A 21,028-nucleotide genomic window follows, 5' to 3' on the forward strand; every position below is an offset into this window, starting at 1 on the left:
GCTTTAGCAACGCCGTCAGTAGAGCCAGACGCATTTGAAATATTAGCAACAGCAGCATTATTAGGCATCAGTGCCACTAGCGACTGTTGACACGCACGAAGAAGCTGACTGCTTTGATGTAGACAAGTTGCTGTTTACACAGCACAATTTCTCAAATTTCGTGAGCAAATGAGACAAAATAGAATTGTTCTCAGTGAGCTTACAATGCAAGTCACGAACCTCAGCTTGAAGAGAATCTGTTTTTTCTCGTAAGCCCTCATTATCTTTATGCAAAACAGTCATAGCAGAAAGCAACTGAGTTAAAAATTTTCAACTCAGCAAAATTTTCATTAGCAGTTAGCGGATTAGGCATTTGCACTAGAGTAGCTTGTTGTTGTTGTAACGAAGAGTTATGTGAAGCAAAATTGTCATTAGCTGATAGCAGATTAGGCATTTGCACTAGAGTAGCTTGTTGTTGTTGTAAAGAAGAGTTATGTGAAGTAATAGACTCGTCTTGTTGAGATGGAGCACACAAACCACAAATGTAAATATTGTCAGCATTGTTTAGATGGTTTAGGTCGGCAGACAAGCTACCAACAACACAACTCATATGGTAAATTTCTCTGCAATTTTCACATTGCACCGAAGTTTGGGCGCGATCCACTCTATGGCCACAAAAACAAGGCATAATATTGCAATTAATAAACTATGATAAACATAGAAAAACTAAGAGAGTCAATGTCTCTATCACAATTTTAGATTGTAATTTTTATTGTTAAGCGACACTTAACAAAAGCACAAATTTAAAGAAAACATTAGGGCGGTATCTTTTGGGGAGCCTTTCGGCATCATTTCGGGTTGGTTCTCGGGATCCGTACGGGATCCCGTCGGGGTCATTACGGAACTTATTCGAGATCATTTAAGGATGGTTTTCAGAATGCGTCCGGGATCCAATCAAGGTAGTTTCGGGACTATTAGGGGATCAGTTGGAGCCCTACCGGTTGGATAGTTTTCGGGATCCGTCCGGGATCCCGTCGGGGTCATTTCGGGGCAATTTGGGGATCATTTAGAGTACATTAGGGCATCATTTCTGGATGGTTTTCGGTATTCGTCCGGGATCCCATCGGGGTCATTTCGGGACTTTTTCTCGACTAATACGGGATCATTTGGGGACCCTTTCGGCATCATTTCGGGATGGTTTTCGGGATCATTTAAGGATGGCTTTCAGGATTCGTCCGGGATCCGATACTATTTCGGGATCATTTTGGGACTCTTCCAAGATCATTTCTGGATGGATTTCGGGATCTGTCCGGGATCCCGCCAGCGTCATTTGGGGATCCGGTCGAGATCCCGTCAGGGTCATTTCGGGACTATTTCGGGATCATTTCTGGATGGTTTTCGGTATACCTCCGTGATCCCGTCGGGGTCATTTTGGGACTTTTTCGGGACTAATACGGGATTATTTGGGTACCCTTCCGGCATCATTTCTATCTGTTCGGGACCCCGTCGGAGTTATTTCGAGACTTTTTCGGGACTTTTCGCGGGATTACTTCGGGATCATTTTGGGACCCTTCTGGGATAATTTCTGTATGATTTTCGGGATCTGTCCGGGATCCCGTCGGAGTTTTTTCAGGACCTTTTCTGGACTATTTCGGGATCATTTGCGGACCCTTCAGAGATCAATTCTGTATGTTTTTCGGGATCAGTCCGGTCAAGGTCATTTCCGGACTTTTTCGGGACTATTTCGGAATCATTTTGGGACCCCTCCTGGTTAATTTCTGGATGATTTTCGGGATTTGTCCGGGATCCCGTCGGCATCATTTCTTTACTATTTTGGTATCATTTTGGGACCCTTGCGGGATCATTTTAGGTCTCTTCGCAACCGGTAGTTCGGCACACATGCCTTTTTAAAATACGAGCTTTTATGGTATATTTTATCTTTAATATCTAACACGGCTTTTTCGTTCTATTTTTGAGTTTTTGTATATGAATCCTGTAACGAACTGTTATAACTATAATTACACTTTTTGTAATATTTTAACCAACTAAATACCCGAAAAAGCAACACTATTTTCATCTAAAAAATTCCCTTTAGTTTTAGCTAATTGTGGTTTCACTCCTTTGTTCTATGAGTAGCAATTCTTTCACTCCTGTCATATCAATTGATTTAACTTAAACAAAAAATGTTTTTTTTTTTTTAAATCGAAAAAACTGTATTGTACTATTCATGTAAGCGTGCCTTTCAGCTTATCAGCTCATTTAGTTCTTTTTTTTTAACTCTAATACAAAAATAAAATACATTAGACAATAATTTCTAAACAGATAACTTGATAAGCAGGCTAACGTGAATAGAACATATATTTTATTTTCCCTTGCGGACGGGGCCGCGGGTAAAGGCTAGTAAAAATATATATGTATATGTATAAATGTATGTAAACGTATATACGGTAAAAACCGATATCGATCACTTATCAAAGGAACAATCGAAATGGTGTTTTTTTTTGGATTTACACAAGGCCCGTGGACTGTGTCTTGCATTTATTCTATACCATTATCCTGGAACATTGAGTATAAAAATACACACACGCGTACATTAATTCCTTTCCTATTTTATTTTTTATGAATAACGAATTTAAAAAATTTTACATCAATATTTTATACGGTATATAAATTACATTATATGCAAATTATAGCACGATTTATTTCCTTCTAAATGACGTTTTGATATTACATTTTTACTGGCCTCAAATGCGTACTTCCAAATGAGCCATTTGAAAGTTCATATTGGCGTCATTCGCATTGCTCCTAACATTTCCTGTATGACTCGACTACGAGGACACCAATCCATTGCAAGAAAATGCACTGACGTAATTGATTAAACGATAGTACAATAAAAAAAAAAAAATATCAAAAACACATACCCAACAAACATTTAGGTTAGAAAACGATTAGAAGACGAATCGAAATTCTAATGAATTTCTCTAATGTAGAAGGTTAGAGGACGATTTGCGAAACTGTCGCGAATTAAAGCATTCTCTACAAAAAGGGGACTTCGTTCTCTACATCGAGAAAAGGTTTAGAATTCTAATCGAATTCTAACTTCAATTGCTAAGGGGTTTCTAATGAGAATTTTGAAGTGATGCGCAATAAAGTTCAGTTATTGAAAATCAGAAATTTTTATTGTTTCATTATATCAAGTACTTATAAATTATAATAAAATAAAAATAATTCAAAATCCTATCGTATGTTTCACAGTTTTCAGTACTAGTTATTGTTTTGAAATTTCCGCTTCCACTTATTTCCTCAGGATTGAGCTCGGCATTGTTTTGAGGAACGTATGAGGAAGCGTTTTCTTCATGCCATTCAAATAGCACTTCAATAATCTGCTCGCTTTCTCTTTTTAACATTTTTTGATTCATTTTCACTAACTAGTATTTATTATTATAAATAAAAAAACTTATTTCGTAGCCTATAATATTTCCACACAACTTTTCACTATTTTTATTTTGTTTGTATAACACTAAGGATGACTGATCATGTCGTGCAAATAATCGATAACTGTGACAATAATCATAACATCGCATTTTTAGTGTTATTCGAATCGTTTCACAGTCGAATTCTAACCTAGTTCTGTAACTTAGCTTTTGATTCGAAATGCATTAGAGAACTACATTCGAATTCTAACGTAAAACTACAATATTACTCTAACGTGAGAAACTGTGTTTGCTGGGTAGTTCCTGGTAGAATTTTAGGTTTTCTTTAAAAAAAAAAGTAGTGGAAACTGCTATTTATAACTTTGGTACAGCACTAAGATTATGATATTTTGTTCAAAGACTATGTTCAAAATATCAACAGCGTGTGTGAATCGGTTGTGTGGGTTGCATTTGCAGGCCGAATGCGATAAAATGCGCTCAAATGAGTCATTCCGGAAATGCGATTTGTATAATGAAATGCATCGCATTTGATATTTTCGCCCAAAGTGACGCATTTGGTGCACTGTAAATGTGATATAAGAGAAACCCGGCAAGAACATAGTGATTGAACGACGTTTCATAATCTTAGTGCTGTACCAGAGTTATAAATAGCAGTTTACACTACTTTTTAAACGGTTTTATTTAGCTTGACTCTGTGTAGCGGCCGGCCGTTGTGAACGAATTTTGTAATTAAAATTTAAGTAACTTCCCTATAAGCTACAAGCTTGAAACTAAAATATAGTTCAGAACCCGATGACAATGCAATAATAAGAAAAAAACTCCAATAGGTGGCGCATGGATCAAAATATTCCAAAGAATCGTATTAGAAAGCGACGTATTAAAAAAATTGCTTGGAGTTCGTGCACTTAGATTGTAGAAAGCGACATATGAAAAAAATCGCCGCCAGGTGGCGCTAGGAGTGAAATATTAAAAAAATCGTTCTTCTGGTCCGAATTGGCTCATATTTGGAACAAATATTACATACAGTCCGGTAGAAGTGACATCAAAATACTTTGGAGTTCAAGGAGGGATAAGCATACTTGGCGCCGAGTCGAGTAAAGTCTTTGGAAGGATTATGTATTGAGGACTCAGATTGTAACAAATTGTCAGGAAAGAGTCCTTGTAATAATGAACCACTAAATGAACTAAATATAATGAGAAATAATAGGCAATTAAATATAGACTAAAAACTTGAAAATAAAATAATTAAAACAAATTTTTTTTTAAGTTAAACGGTTTTATTGAACGCAATAATTATGTACACTAAGTAATAATAATACTAAAGCCTAGAAAATACTTAGGTAGGTCCTAGGTACTAGTTATCACACTCCTTATTAATCTAGAGCGTTGATCAGACAAATAAAAGCATTGGGCGCGTGAAATTTCTAAAAATGTGAGGCGTAGCATAACCTGATTAAGGTTCAGTTGGTCTTACTTATGACTATCAATAGAAATTTGACGCGTCCAACGCTTTTATTTAATTGTCTGATTGATGAGGAGTGTAATGACTAGAACCGAGGACCTACCTAATTATTTTCTAGCTTTTAGTATTATTATTACTTAACGTACATAAGTATTGGTTTCATCCCCTCAGGTTAGGGGGTTAGAATATACCCGCGGTAGGTATGCCTGTCGTAAGAAGCGACTAAAATACCGGATTCAAGGGGTTTGTGTAGCGCAGCCTTTTCAGGTCGCCAGCGCAATACATAGCTTCTCCAAACCCAATTGTCAACCTCACCTATCTGTGGCGAATCCTGTTTCATTAAAAGCCGATGCTCTGGCGACCCCGAACTCCCCATGGATCTAGGGGGTGGGAGGGCGGTATGGCGTAGAAGGTCGCATGTGGTTATAACACATCGTTCCCCAGATGGTCGGGCTTTGCTCCGGAACGTACCGGATATGCATCCGGCAAAGGACCATCAACTCGATAACACTCCCCAAGGCCTTCATTGTTTTCAATAAAACCGTTTAATTAAAAAATTTTTTTTTTTAATTTTTTAATTTTTAAAGAAAACCTGAAAATTCTACCAGAAACTTTGTGTTTCCAATATTTTTTCTTTTTTATCGTACTATCGTTTAATCAATTACGTCAGTGCATTTTATTGCAATGTATCTTCTTTTGTATTGCTTCATATTACCCGCTGAAGATAGCCGGCCATGTGCGTCGCCATATTGAACATCCTGTCAAAACGCTACCAAAACTTTAAAAAGTAGCAATCGGATGTTCAAGATGTCAGGCAGTTGACGCATAAGATATCACACTTGTTTTGTACACAATGAAATAAAAAAATTTAATAATTTTTGTTGTTATATCGGCCTACTGGCTTATAAGATCGCTGGTTCGAATCGACCTCAAAGCCTAACAATAATTATTTTATCTTATTATTGTTATGATACATTTTTTCTTTAATGAAAAAAATGTTTAAACTAGAATAGAAGAAAAATTTAGACAACTGCCAAAGCTCGTTGTATATATCCACTTCGGGAACTGCTAAATTACTTTATCGGTAACGTTTAGGCCCCGTTTCTATATCCATTCAGCTATCACAGCGGTTGTTTGTTTGTCTTCATGATAAAATAAATTTTCAGCCGTTGAATTTTTCATATTTTAGAGGGTTGTCTATCATTAGTTAATTTGAGATCTACTACGATCGGAGTAGACTTTACTATACGTTTAGCAATATCATTACTATATAAGCCGCTGCTAGAATTGTTTAGCCAAAAAGATTAACGTAGCTTTGTGTTTTATATCGGCCTACCGACACGTAAGATCGCAGGTTCGAATCGAGCTCAAGACTTAATAATAGTTATCTTATCTTATTATTGTTATGATAAATTTTTTCTTAAATGAAAAAATTGTTTAAATTAGAATAGAAGAAAGAAAAAATTTAGACAACTGCCAAAGCTCGTTGTTTCGGGAACTGCTAAATTCCACATCGATTCTGCAACATATGTCGCAGCGCTGTGAAAATCAATTGGCAAGAAACCGGTTGGAAGCAGAAATAATGAAGACAAACAAATAACCGATGTGATAGCTGAATGGTTATAGCAACGTTGCCGATGAAGGAATTTAGAAGTTCGCGAAATGAATCTATACAACGAGCTTTGGCAGTTGTCTACATTTTTTCTTTCTTCTATTCTAATTTAAACAATTTTTTTCATTTAAGAACAAAAGTATCATAACAATAAGATAAAATAATTATTGTTAGGCCTTGAGCTTGATTCGGATCCGCGATCTTAGAAAAATTTAATTTGAAATGAAATAAATATATAAAATAATTTTGAAACCATTCAAAATCAGCTTTCTAATTGCCGTCTGTCAGGGTTAAATTAAATTAATTTGCATTTTAACTTGTTAAAGCAACTTAAAAATATCAGTTTGTCTATACTGCCGTCCATAGCAAAAAGGCAGTAAAGCTCACCGCAGTAGGAATTTCGATGCCAATATATTATTTTTGGGATACCAATTTACTCATTAAATCAAAAATTAATCATTAAAAGATCGATTTTAAAGTTAAAACAGGATTTAAAATTTGTTTTATGTTTCGAATGTCTTAAGTTTCCCAACCAAAAAAAGCAGTAAATCAATTTTCCAAAGCAAGGAAGCAGTATAAAATAAGTATTACTGTTTTTATTCTCTGAAAATTGGTTATACATAGAAATTTTCCTGTAAAAATGATTTCAAAGCATAAAAGCTATGCAATACCTATTTCACACAGAAACTTAATCGAATCACAATTTTGTTTGATGAAATAATTCATTAAGCTGACATCTGTCAGCAGCCCCAAAAAATATTACGCTTTTAGAAAATAGTTTAGTGGATATGAGCCGTTTCCCCCTTGGCTATTAAGGCAATCAAATAAATTGCATGCGCAACTACTTATAGATGTTGCAGCGAAAATAAATTTTTCAATTTTTTCTATTTTTCGTAAATCATTGAAAATAATTTATTTTTTACTGTCATTTGTTACATTGACAGTAACATCTGACCCATCAAGTAAAACGTATTAGATTTTTGACTCCATTAGGCATGCATCAAAACAATAATGAGATAATTAGGAATTTGTAATTTGTATGGAAGATTGAGTCCAATAAGAGATTTAATGTAGACAAATTTATTAATTATTTCATTAACCCTCTGTGTGAAATTGGTGAAAGTCAAACTATTTTATGAAAAAAAAGTAGTAAATTTCATTTAATTGATATTTCATTGATAATAGCCTCTATAAGGTCATTTAATAGGTCATGTTCGTTAATTTTGGTCGTGTACCAAATAAAACTATTTATTTAGTTAAAACAAACGTAAAACTTATTGGGTTAAATCTTCCTATGTAATAGTACGCAGTGAGTGGTATAAACGAAGTTTTATTTTAGAATAAAAAAAATTCTTCAACATAAATATTCACATTTCAAATATTATTACAAAAGCCTTCCTTCCTATATTTTTGCTTTCATACACTGAAAGAAAAAGACTGGTAATATCAACCGAAATACGGGTCAATTCAACTGAAATTTCTGTCAATTTTTATCCCTCGCAACAAGATGTTGAATCAACTGCTCACAAATCGTTGATTCGTAATTGACTGTTTTAGTAGTCAAATGAACAAAAAAGGTGTTGCGACAGCTTTGTACGAAAGTACCTATGTTACGGCATTTGCAAGGAAGATGAGCTTTCACTGAGATCTTTTCATGGCAGAAATACACTCGCAGCGCTTGCCGAACAGTGCCGAGGGGCGACCCCGCTTAGGAAAATTTTCTTCTAATTGAAAAACCTTATTTCTAAAATTTTTATGTTGCTTTGCCCGGGGTGTCAACCCAGGGTCTTCGGTGTGGTAGGCGGAGCACGCTACCATCACACCACGACGGCCGCCATATACATACGTAAATATGTGCATACATGTTGTACACAGCATACATAAGTACAAAGTAGAGAGCACAGTGAGCATAAAATTCTCTTTGAAATTTGCTCATGTATTGACTGTTGATCGCTGTTGAAATGACCAGTGAGATCAGTTGTGTTAACAAAAAAATCAGTTAGATTGATTAGGAATCTGTAAATTTTGTTAACTTAAGAGGGAACAAGCAATAACACTAACAGCATCATCAGCTCTCACTCTTGCCAAAAAAATTCTACTTTGGACCAGGTAGGCAAAAAAATAAACTCCTCTCTCGGCAAACGAAAATCATGCTGTACAAGTCACTTATCGTACCCGTCCTGTTATATGGTGCAGAAGCATGGACCATGACAACATCAGATGAAACGGCTCTAGGAGTGTTCGAGAGAAAAGTTCTTCGTATGATTTATGGACCTCTACGCATTGGCGATGGCTAGTAGAAGATTTAACGATGATCTGTACGAGCTCTACGCAGACATCCTCATAGTTCAGCGAATTAAAATGCATCGGCTGCGCTAGCTAGGCCATGTTATGCGAAAGAAAAATGATGCTCCGGCCAAGAAAGTGTTTCTATTGGAACCCGCCTTTGGAAGCAGAGGAAGAGGGCGGCCCGCACCCCGCTGGAAGGACCACGTGAAAAACGATTTAAACTCCCTTGATGTGACCAATTGGCGCCAGTTAGCGGAGCGAAGAAGCGATGGACGCACCTTATTGGACGGCCATAACCGTTTAATTTCATATTTAACTATGAGTAAAAGGGCCAGACGCTGCCATCGGTTTTGTGTTTCTTTTTTTCTGAGGGTACTAGCTAGGTGGTAGGAAATTGAATTCCATTGAAGTCTGTTTAATTGTGAGCGATATGAACACCTAAGCGCATAAGTAAAGGATACAGACAGCTTAACTAGTTTAAAAACTTGAACACCCTCTTACCCATTCTAGCGTTATTTTTTGATTCATAGATTTATGAATTAAAAAATGTTTCAACGTTTTGAACTGTTCGGACAACAAAAGTGAATACGTCAAGACTGGGTCTTACAGGATTTGTCAGTTTTTATAGGAATACTTTAATATTTGAAATCGGTTTTAGATATTAGCCAATATAGTTTTTCAATCAAGTTTTGAAGAAGACTAAAGTTCTCACCTAAAACAGCGTTGTATATTTTGTTGTAGCTTCTAAGCATTTTTACCACCCAACCGATCGTCATTAAATTGCATGCAAAGTTCACTGGAAAGTATGCGCTCCAAGTTTTTTTGCTGTGTTTCCATCTTAAATGGCAGACACCGACAATCACAAAAGTTTTCGTACATACATACATACATATGGGGTATTCCATCCCATTTCGACCAATTTTGAACCCGACCCCTTTAGAATTGGCTGAAAGTTTTTCTTCTTTTTCTAGCTTACGAAAGACGTTTTTCAGAATTTTTTCAAATTTTTTCATCCAACTCAAAAAAAGTTATGAATTTTTAAAAAACACCGTTTTTGTTTCCCAAAATGCTATAACTTTTTCAAAAATTGACCGTTTGGGATCTTTTTTTTTTTTTTTAATTGGTTTTTAAATGTAATTAAAAAAAAAAATCCCAAACGGTCAATTTTTGAAAAAGTTATAGCATTTTGAAAAAAACACCGTTTTTTTTTTTTAAATTCATAACTTATTTTGAGTTGGACACCGTTTTTGTTTTCAAAATGCTATATCTTTTTCAAAAATTGACCGTTTGGGATCTTTTTTTTTTAAATTTGTTTTTCAATGTACTTTTCGCAAAAAATACAAAAAAAATTTTAAATTTTTTTTTTTCAATTAAATAAAAAAAAAATTTCGGCCCACTCCGGGATTAGTGGGGATGATTGCAGAATTGATTGAAGTTTTTTATGAGAAAAAAAAAAAAAAATGGCGAAATTCGAAAAATCTCGAAAAACTGAAAAATTACAAAAAAAAAAACAAAAACATTAAAAATTTTTTTGTATTTTTTCCGAAAATTACATTTAAAAAAAATTAAAAAAAAAAGATCCCAAACGGTAAATTTTTGAAGAAGTTATAGCATTTTGAAAAAAAAAAACACGGTCTTTTTTTTAAAACTTCATAAGTTTTTATGAGTTGGATGCAAAAATTTGAAAAAATTCTGAAAAACGTCTTTCGTAAGCTAGAAAAAGAAGAAAAACTTTCAGCCAATTCTAAAGGGGTCGGGTTCAAAATTGGTCGAAATGGGATGGAAAATATATACTATTGAAAATTTATACATTTATAAGTTGAAGACACTACATATTTTTCCTCGTCTAAGTTATAAGCCAATATATGATTCATGAAAAGGGCGCCTCTTCCACTTTTTCAAGATCTTCTTCATTTTTGAGTGGAAATGCTGGCAGTGACACCTTGTCGGGTGTTACTAAATGCTTGAAGCTGAACTTTCTGATCGGCCATCATTTCCACCATGACCTTGTTCTGACTTTCTGCTGTTGATGAAAAAAATAAAATATATTTAGTAGCAAGGATAGGTAAACTAGACTATGCCCGTTGATGTTAAAATTATCGTGCAGTTTTGCTATGTTTTTTCTAAGGACACACAGTGCATGATTACGGCAATTTTTTGATTTTGTGATTCGATCATTTCTACAATGTATGTACGAAAGATTTAATTATCGGTTTTTATTAAGCTATGCAGCACAGCAGCATACCCTTAAATTGGGTGCACAAATCACACGGAGTATTCTTTAGACGATCTGGAAACGAAGTTTAACAGTGCTCACAATATAATACTCACAATTTTGAAGGGGTTTCCCCATATATATCTGCACTTTTGGTGGTTGGTTTTCCATTTTCCATTCTGTTTTTGTCTTCGGGTGTAGTATGTATTTGTATTATACAGACCTGTTAAATTTGAATAAGCATTAGTAATCAATTAATTAGATGCCTATTTTAATGGCCAATAATTATTTCAATTGTTTTCCGAAAAAAGCAATTACTAATTGATTACCATTAGCAAAAAAATCAAAAAAAAATTATGATTTTTTCGATTGTTTTTTATTATTTTTTGATAATTTTTTTTTTTTTTTATTATTTTTTATTTTATTTTTTATTTTTTGTTATCATACCCAGCGTGCTTTGCACACAGAGTATATTAACTTTGATTGGATAACGGTTGGTTGTACAGGTATAAAGGAGTCGAGATAGATATAGACTTCCAAATATCAAAACCATCAGTATCGAAAAAAAATTTGATTGAGCCATGTCCGTCCGTCCGTCTGTCCGTTAACACGATAACTTAAGTAAATATTGAGATATCTTCACCAAATTTGGTACACGAGCTTACCTGGACCCAGAATAGATTGCTATTGAAAATGAGCGAAATTGGACGATAACCACGCCTAGAATGTTGAAATTTGACGTGTGGGCTGATATTAGGACTTTTGATACAAATTTGAAAACAAAATTTTAAAATGGGCGTGGCACCGCCCACTTGTGATAAAATCAATTCTACAAATATTAATCATAAATCAAAAGTCGTTAAACCTATCGTAACAAAATTCGGCAGAGAGGTTGCCTTTACTATAAGGAATGCTTTGAAGAAAAATTAACGAAATCGGTTAAGGACCACGCCCACTTTTATATAAAAGATTTTTAAAAGGGTCGTGGACGAATAAAATAAGCTATATCTTTGCAAAAAGAGCTTTATATCAATGGTATTTCATTTCCCAAGTGGATTTATAACAAAAAAAAGGAAAAAACTTCAAATTTTAAAAAATGGGCCTGGCACCGCCCCTTTTATGACTAAACAATTTTCTATGTTTCGGTAGCCATAACTCGAAGAAAAATTTGTTTAGAATAGAGCCATATGTATATGTATTATTGCGCAGCATTGTAACACTATTAAGCACACAAAACATCATGTTACAATCAAATATAATATATAGCTTTCACTCATTAAATCATATAATAATATAGTGTTATATATTACTGATAATAGTTCAGACTCTAACTTCAAGCAATCACAAGCAAAGTTATCACGTTGTTAAGAAAAATTAATTAAATGCTTTGATCGTTTAAAGTGCCAAACAAAAGTCCCTATAGAATCATTAGCGACTATTAGTGAAGACGAGTCAGACAACGAATCTTTCGATTTAAATTCTCAAAATTCAGAAAGTTTTGATACAAAACCAAGTTTATTATTGCCTTCAATCAGCAGAAAGCAATTTACCTAATATTTTTTCGATTTTAAACATCTTTTTGAAATGGCTACTTTAGAACAAAAGAAAAGTTTCGATGCCCTTTGCGCTTCAACCATACGCGAAAATTATAGTGGAGATCCACTTGCTTTAGAATCATTTCTAGACAAAATTGATTTGATTGAAGGTTTAAGGGACGAAACTTTAACAGATACCCTTATTTCTTTTAAATCTAAACTCGAGGGTAAAGCCCGCGAAGCGATACCTACTCAAATTCTTTCTGTTAATGATATAAAATGATATAAACAGCACTGCGAAATGATATAAAACCAGACAACTCGTAGGTTGTGGCTGGAAAAATCGCAGCTTTACAAGTAAATAATAACGACTGTACAGATTTTTCTAGACGTGTTGAGGAACTAGCCGACTCGAGCGTTCAACTCGCTCATTATAGAAAGCATCACACAAGCGAAAGCTCACGAAATGGCAATCGAGCAAACAGTAAATGTTTGTCGATTGAACGCTAGGTCAAGTTTAGTGAAATCAATTCTCGCTTCAACTACATTTACAGATTCCAAAGACGTCGTTGCCAAGCTAATAGTAGAACAGTCAAACGAAGTAAAAGAGTGTCACGTATTAGCACTAAGGGGTCGTAGCAACAACAACTTCAGACATTTTCAAAATAATGTCTAGGTCGTAACTTTTCCAACCAATCCCGTAATTACAACAATTATAGACAACACAGACCAAATTTTTATAATAATAATAATAATTTTAACCGTTCAGGAAACGGACCCCGATTTCAGGGAAATAGGAACAATAACAACAACAACGGCAACAACAATACTGGCAGTACAAACAACACGCGGACATCAAACACAAGAAATAGGACTGCAAATGTACGGACTTTAAACGCGAACGCCCCTCAGGAGCGGACACTGAGAGAGGACGAGACAAACAACTAACGGATTCTTCATACAAATTTTTTCTTTCTAAAAGTATTTATTGCTTTTATTTTATTTTACATTACTGGTTCAAGCCGACATTTCGTTAATAAAAATTTCTTGCATTAACAATATTTCATAAATCAATGACATTGATACAATTAATATCACTGGAGTTACTTCCGATATGGTTTCTACGCTAGGCACTTTTACAACCAAGCTAAATTTTTCAAATTTTTTCATCAAACATACACTACACGTGGTAAATAATGATTTCAATATTCCGACAGATGGAATACTAGGAAAAGATTTCTTAAAAACACAAACAAATGTCATATCAATGTCATGTCAAACAATGCCATATGACTCAAATTTTGGATAGGCAACGAAAAAGTATCACTTCCAATCCTGCACGGAACGGAAGGGGATACTTGTGTTATTACACCACGATGCGAAGTTTTTCAAATGTTTGATTTAAACAAATTAACAGAACCACTATTCGTGGACTCACAAGAAATTGCTAACGGAGTTTTTAGGGCAAGATGTATTGTCGATACCAGTAACCCTATCATAAAAGTAATAAATACCACAGACAGCGTAAAATTCATTAAAAATTGTAACATTCGGACTGAATCAATTTCTAATTATAACATTTATAAAATCAACAAAGTAGTAAAAGAAGATAAGCGTATTGACGAGCTAAGGAAAATTAAAAAAAAAAAACCAAATTCATAATTATGCTACAAGCTATTTATTAGACTTATGTTTAGAATATGCCGACATTTTCGCTCTAGACGACGACAAAATGACATTAAACAATTTTTAGGAACAAAACCTAGGACTAAACGACGCAACTCCAGTATACATGAGAAATTACCGTTTACCATACTCCCAACGTGAAGAGATAAACACGCAGGTTAACAAATTATTAGAAAACGACTTGATTGAGGAAAGTTATTCAAATTATAATAGTCCACTTATTATAGTTCCAAAAAAAGATACAAACGGGCAAAAGGCATATAGTATGTATGTAGATATTCAAGCTGTAAACAAAAAGCTCATCGCCGATAAATTCCCTCTCGCTAGAGTGGATGATATTATTGATAACCTTGACAGAGCAAAGTATTTTTCAACGCTAAATTTATTTTATGGTTTCCATCAAAAACCGTTACATCCCGACTCACGAAATATAACATCTTTTAGTACTGATCGTGGATCATTTCGATGGAAAGTTTTACCTTTTGGATTGAGTGTAGCACCAAATTCCTTCTCTACAATGATGACTCTAGCTTTTTCAGGTATTCCACCTAACGTGGCATGTTTGTAGGTTGACGACATCATCGTCATAGGGTGTAGTGAAACACATCATACAAAGAATTTAGCTCAAGTTTTCAGCACTTGTCGAAAATTTAATCTAAAACTAAACCCGAACAAATGTCATTTTATTCGACCAGAAGTAACGTTTTTAGGACACAAGTGTTCGTCTAAGGGTTTGTCGCCAGATCCCTCAAAAATAGAAGCAATTAGAAAATATAATGAGCCGACTGACAAAGATGCAGTAAGACGATTTATCGCATTCGCAAACTATTATAGGAAGTTCATACCTAACTTTGTTTCACTGGCGGTGCCTTTGAATCGTTTAAATAGAAAGAAAGTTGACTTTATATGGCACAGTGCTTGTGAAAATGCGTTTAATTCTTTAAACCGGCTTTAATGTCACCAAAGCTACTACAATATCCAGATTTCAAACAACAATTTATAGTTACGGTTGATGCATCAAAAATGGGATGCGGTGCTATCCTAAGTCAAATCCATGAAGGTAAAGTTTTACCTATTTCTTATGCGTCGAGAGCATTCAATAATGCAGAACAAAATAAACCCATCATAGAATTAGAGCTGTTAGCGATTTACTTTGCCATTGAGCATTTCCGACCATATATTTACGGAAGTAATTTCCTTGTTAAATCTGATCATAGGCCACTTGTTTACCTCTTTAATATGAAGGATCCATCCTCAAAGCTTGCGAGAATACGACTCGAACTAGCCGAATATAACTTTACAATAGAATACATCAAAGGGTAGTCTAATTTTGATGCTGACGCATTCCCACGTATCTCATTTGAGGAAAATAAACAATCTACAAAGCACGTTCTTGCAGTACAAACTAGAGCGAAGACAACGATAATGACGCAGATAGTCCAGATGGTGTAAAAGTTTACGACAAATATGCGTACACGTTTTCTAATAAGGTTCCGCGTATCATAATTTTTTATGATGATAAAAGTCAAATTTCTAAAATGCATATAAGCGCACATATGCGACGTAAAAAGATCGAATTACTTAATATAGAGATTGTTAACGAAGTAAAAAACGTAGGAGAGTTACTTTCAAAGTTACAAGCGGTAGCTAACAATCACTGTATTAACAAAGTTTTATGGTCAAAAGATGATCTATTTTCCAAATATTATACTATTGCAAATTTAAAACAATGCGGAAATAAAATTTTAAAAACATTAGAAATACTACTTAAAGACACAGTCGAAACTATAACGGACGATAATACAAAACTCAAAATCTACATATATCATTGTATAAATAAATTTAATTATCATTAATTAATTAAATAAGTTCATAAAACTTTTTACAAATTGAAACATAAGCTGGTGTCATATAAAATTTTTTCATTTAAAATAATTTTACATGAATGAACGAATTTAAAATTAAAAGGGGAGGAATATCCACTTATGTATAAATGTTAAATTCGTTCATCGAAAAAATTTCTCTAACTTCATTCCGAAATTCTAAAATTGTACTAAATTTTTATTTAGTAAATTTACATTTTTATTTTACTTAATTTTGGGCAAGAAGAAGCCTGCAGACTTGATCACCCTGCCAACTTCTTCTTTCCCAAAGGAGGGTGATGTAATGGCGCTTAAGTTCAACCTCACCACAGCAAACATTCATCAGCTGATGTAGCGCAGAGGCGATTGCAACCCAGTGCGTGTGTGACATAGAGGTAGATAATATTTGAACTAGAAAAAGACCAGACACTTTGAGAGCGATCATATACTGACCTCATTAATTATACATACATATATACACATTTCGGCACCCTTCGTCTAAACTCAAATATTCATAAGTTTTATTAAAACATATAAGATATAATAAAGTGTAACTAGACACACATATAAAAAAGGTATCCATAAGCAACCTGCAGTGTTTTAATTATACGGCACAACTTTAACAAGGCGTTGGATGGTAAAGAATGGCCAGTCAATATAATTGGAAATCTGCAAATCATCCATATAACACATGGTGTGACAATTGTATACCACGGCTGCCACACCATGTTTTTATTTAGGACCAAAATTTATCGAAAAAAAGGACCAAATCTCAAGAAAATGGGCCAAAATTTTGTATTCTTTATTTGGTTTACAAACAATGTGACAATTCACAAATGTGTCGAATTAGTTGTTAATTCTTAAATTTCGGGTTGTTTAAACGGTTGTCTACAAAAAATGTTGATTATACGAATAGAAGATTTTGTGAGTTGCTTAAATATGTAAATATATATATGGTAAATAAAATAAAGTGTATTTTTAGGTATTACGCTTCTACATTTCTAGGATTAGTCTGCTGTGGTAAAGAAAAAAAAATTTATTCCAATAGCTGGGTGTTTCCAATACACCCTTATGCTTCAATTTCCCCATCTATGGCCTAGATTCAGTACCTCAGTGCGAGTTTGGATAGGTACACCTTTTTCCATATAATTTGTTTTAGAGAAAAAAAGAACATTTCAAAACTCACATTTATTGAATCTAGCCACAGTTCTCAGATAATCCATTGAAAAGTCTTAAGTCACATATTAATAGGTGAGAAAAATTATTTAAGAATGGTTTGAGGTTCCTGTTCTCAAACGGGAATAATTTGACACAAATCGTTATATCAATTACACGTTGAGCATATGTAAAGTTAACGCTTTCAAAAAATATTTTTGGCTTACTTCTAATAAAAATATTCCTTAACTCAAGATACTTAGTATTCTAAATTATGTACACTGAAATTTTTTAAATATCCAATACTTTGATATAATCATTGTACCCAAAATTACTCAAAATTTACTTCATATTGATGGTATAATATCGGCAGACAAACTTTTTCTGAATATATATAATATCATATATATACACTTTTCATTATGTTGCTGATATTAAATTTGACATTTGTATAGCAGAAACGCCATTGAGTTCCAGACGCCAAGATAGAAAATATAGCCGCATCGCAATGTGAGGCTTACGCAGGAAAACACTTTCCATAGTGAGCCAACGAGTAAAATATGTAAATGTCCAGTATCTTGCGTGGCCTAACACCACAATAGTCTTCGAATTCCTTAAACTCACTAGAGTGCTTTGGGAAGCGTGAGAAAAATTTAAATATCGACATCCCATATGAAAATTAGCACTTTCAAAATGTTTATATTTTCTTTTTAGAACTTTTTTATGGGTCAATTTTTGTTTGGCACGTCGGTATAGGTATTGCTTCACAGACTCTCAATATTTATCGGTGATTTTTTTGTTAAGGAATCCAATGAGGTAAATTGCAAATTATATAAGGGCGCTGGGTTCAAACCCCGGGCAAAGCAGCACCAAATTTTAGAAATAAGGTTTTTCAATTAGAAGAACATTTTTCTAAGCGGGGTCGCCCCTCGACAGTGTTTGGCAAGCGCTCCGAGTGTATTTCTGCCATGGAAAGCTCTCAATGAAAACTCATCTGCCTTGCAGATGCCGTTCGGAGTCGGCATAAACATGTAGGTCCCGTCCGGCCAATTTGTAAGGAAAATCAAGTGGAGCACGACGCAAATTGGAAGAGAAGCTCGGCCTAAAATCTCTTCGGAGATTATCGCGCCTTACATTTATTTAATTTTTTTTTCTATAATGGTAAATTAAGTTGTGGTAAATTCTGTGGGCAGTGTTGTACATTTTTACTTCAGTGAAAAAGAAACAAAAGTACAAACATCTTGGTTACAACCTAAAAAGGACCAAAATTGAAAAAAATGGACCAACGGACCAAATAGGGTCGGAAAGGATCATTTTTGGTCCAAATGGACCAAAGTGGCAAGCGTGTTGTGTACATACAAGTATTGTATGTATTCTGAATTAACAAAAGTAAGTTTTTCACCTAGAACTAAAGGGTAGAAAATAAAAAATTTTAAGCATTTCCTTTATATAAATGGGCAAAATCAGAGAAAAATGTGTCCTTATATAAAGACATATAAATTGGAAAAATATTTATGACTCCTTTTCTGCCAACTTTCCAATCCAAGTAATGTGCGCTCCAATTTTATATTTTTATTTCACATAAATATTTTTACAATTTCTGTGTCAAAATTTTAAAATCAAAGTTCAGCAAGAATATGTCTTTATATAAGGACACATTTTCGCTGATTTTGTCCATTTGTATAAAGGAAATGCTTAATTTTTTATTTCTTTTTATTTAAATTTAAGTGCTTCTTCACCATAAAAAACTTTCAATAAAATTCACTCATATCAGAACACAATCCAACTTAGAAAATTTCCCTATACTACATAAAACCAGTTGCGCGGTTGCATTTTGGTAGAGTCGCCATTATGGAATTTTATTGAAACTTATATTTGTATTCAATATTTTCCTTTCGGCAACTCTGTTGAATCGCCATCGTGTCGTGAAAAACACGAGCAATGATCGGCCTATGTATGGTGGTCCGCTAACACATTTCAAAGGAGTATTTTGAGAGTACTCCAATATGAAAAAAATGTAACATTATCCAACAATTTTCGCAGGGATATTCAACTTTTTACAAGGAATGAATAAAATCTGTTTTTATATATATTTTACAAATTTTTTTCTTTATAGATCAGATATATTAAGGAAGGTAGCTCTTACAGCAGATGCTTTAAGTTTGGGGGACTTGGTTGATAAACGGATAAGGTCTAATTCCGCTTGGTCGTTGTTACCGACGCAAGCCGTATTTAGTTCAGTGCTGCCTGGTGAATATATGTGTGGTAATTTCACACGACAAATAAATTTCCCTGGTTGGTTAGGTAAATCCTCACGAAGCAATAAACGCAGTCGTCTAGCACAAGAGATTCACGATCACACACGTTTACGCACATCTGCATCACGTCAGTCAATACGGCTTGATTATGCACCTTTTATATTAGGGAAAATTGTACGCCCTCTAAAAGAAAGAGGTGTGGAAGGTGTTGAAGAGTCGCTGAATGTGCTGAAAGAATACCATCTATTGCGTGAAGATATAGACTCTCTTATCGAACTTACTACTTGGCCCGGTAAGAAGAGTTTGATGGATGAAGTTGATGGTCGTGTAAAATCATCTTTAACACGACAATACAATAAGGAAGTTTTAGCTTATTCCTATTCGGTGAACGCAGGTGTTAAGAAGAGAAAAACTGAAGCACGCGAAGCCAATGAATTATTTGGCTTAGATGAAGAAGAGGTAGACCAGGCTCAACTCTCTGATGAGGATGATGAAAAAATAGAATATGATGGTTTAATTAAGGTAAACGTTTGTTTGCAAATTTACTTACAGTTATTCAACCTATTTGAAGTCATTCCGCAGGAAAAAAAAAGTTCAGTAGCTGCATCAACGTCGAAAGCCAAAACGAGTACTTCAAAGGCCAAAACTACTGGAGGCAGTACTAACAGTAAAAAGTCAACGAACAAACCATCTCTTGCAAAGACACCAAAGTAAAAAAAAATCAATTTATTTACCATCAGAAATATTATTTTACACATTGTTATTGAATTATTTGTATGTAAGGTTGCATATAATTGCATGCGGTCGATGTATCTCCTTTAATATATGGCTTAGCTTATCCTAAAATTTTGGTAACTATAAGTTTATAATTTGTTTTTTTTTTTTTTAATTTATTTATTACTAGGCTATAGATCAAGCAAATTTAATGAACTTAACAGTTAGCTTAACATAATTACGTTATTACGATTGCTGATCTAGCTTGTCGACCGCTGAGCAATAATCAGTTCCAGGACAAAGCACGAAAACAGTTTTTCTATTGAAAGGCCGGCGGTAAAAAATGTATTTTTTAAGAGTTAATAAAAGCGAAATTTTAGAAATAAGGATTTTCAATTGGAAGAAAATTTTTCTAAGCGGGGTCGCCCCTCGGCAGTGTTTGGCAAGCGCTCCGGGTGTATTTCTGCCATGAAAAGCTCTCAGTGAAAACTCATCTGCCTTGCAGATGCCGTTCGGAGTCGGCATAAAACATGTAGGTCCCGTCCGGCCAATTTGTAGGGAAAAGCAAGAAGAGCACGACGCAAATTGGAAGAGAAGCTCGGCCTTAGATCTCTTCGGAGGTTATCGCGCCTTACATTTATTTTTTATTTTTTATAAACATATCCGTAAAAACGAGGTTAAAAAAGGCGGCAGTAAATGCTGGACCTATGTATAATTTTTTCCCATAAAACATGGACACATCGATTAATACAATATAACATGGACTTGTCGTTTTTTTCCATAAGAAGCAGACATACTGGATGCGAAAAAATTGCAGGATCACTTCG

At 34.3% G+C, this 21,028-nt stretch overlaps 1 protein-coding gene across 2 annotated transcripts in view; it reads left to right on the forward strand.

Annotated features, from left to right (window-relative positions):
• Positions 1–20,787, forward strand: part of Gnf1 (germ line transcription factor 1) — a 134,489-nt gene extending 113,702 nt beyond the window's left edge. Inside the window, exons 6-7 of one of the 2 annotated variants that reach the window (XM_067759745.1) lie at positions 19,346–20,009; positions 20,059–20,787. In XM_067759745.1, the coding sequence (XP_067615846.1) occupies positions 19,346–20,009; positions 20,059–20,088 (694 nt within the window). In that variant the 3' untranslated portion in view covers positions 20,089–20,787. The remainder of the gene's footprint in view (positions 1–19,345; positions 20,010–20,058) is intronic. The other variant, XM_067759744.1, reaches the window with a different exon arrangement.
• The last annotated feature ends 241 nt before the right edge of the window (positions 20,788–21,028 follow it).

Source organism: Eurosta solidaginis, chromosome 1, assembly GCF_040869045.1.
Source record: "Eurosta solidaginis isolate ZX-2024a chromosome 1, ASM4086904v1, whole genome shotgun sequence".
NCBI lineage: Eukaryota > Metazoa > Arthropoda > Insecta > Diptera > Tephritidae > Eurosta > Eurosta solidaginis.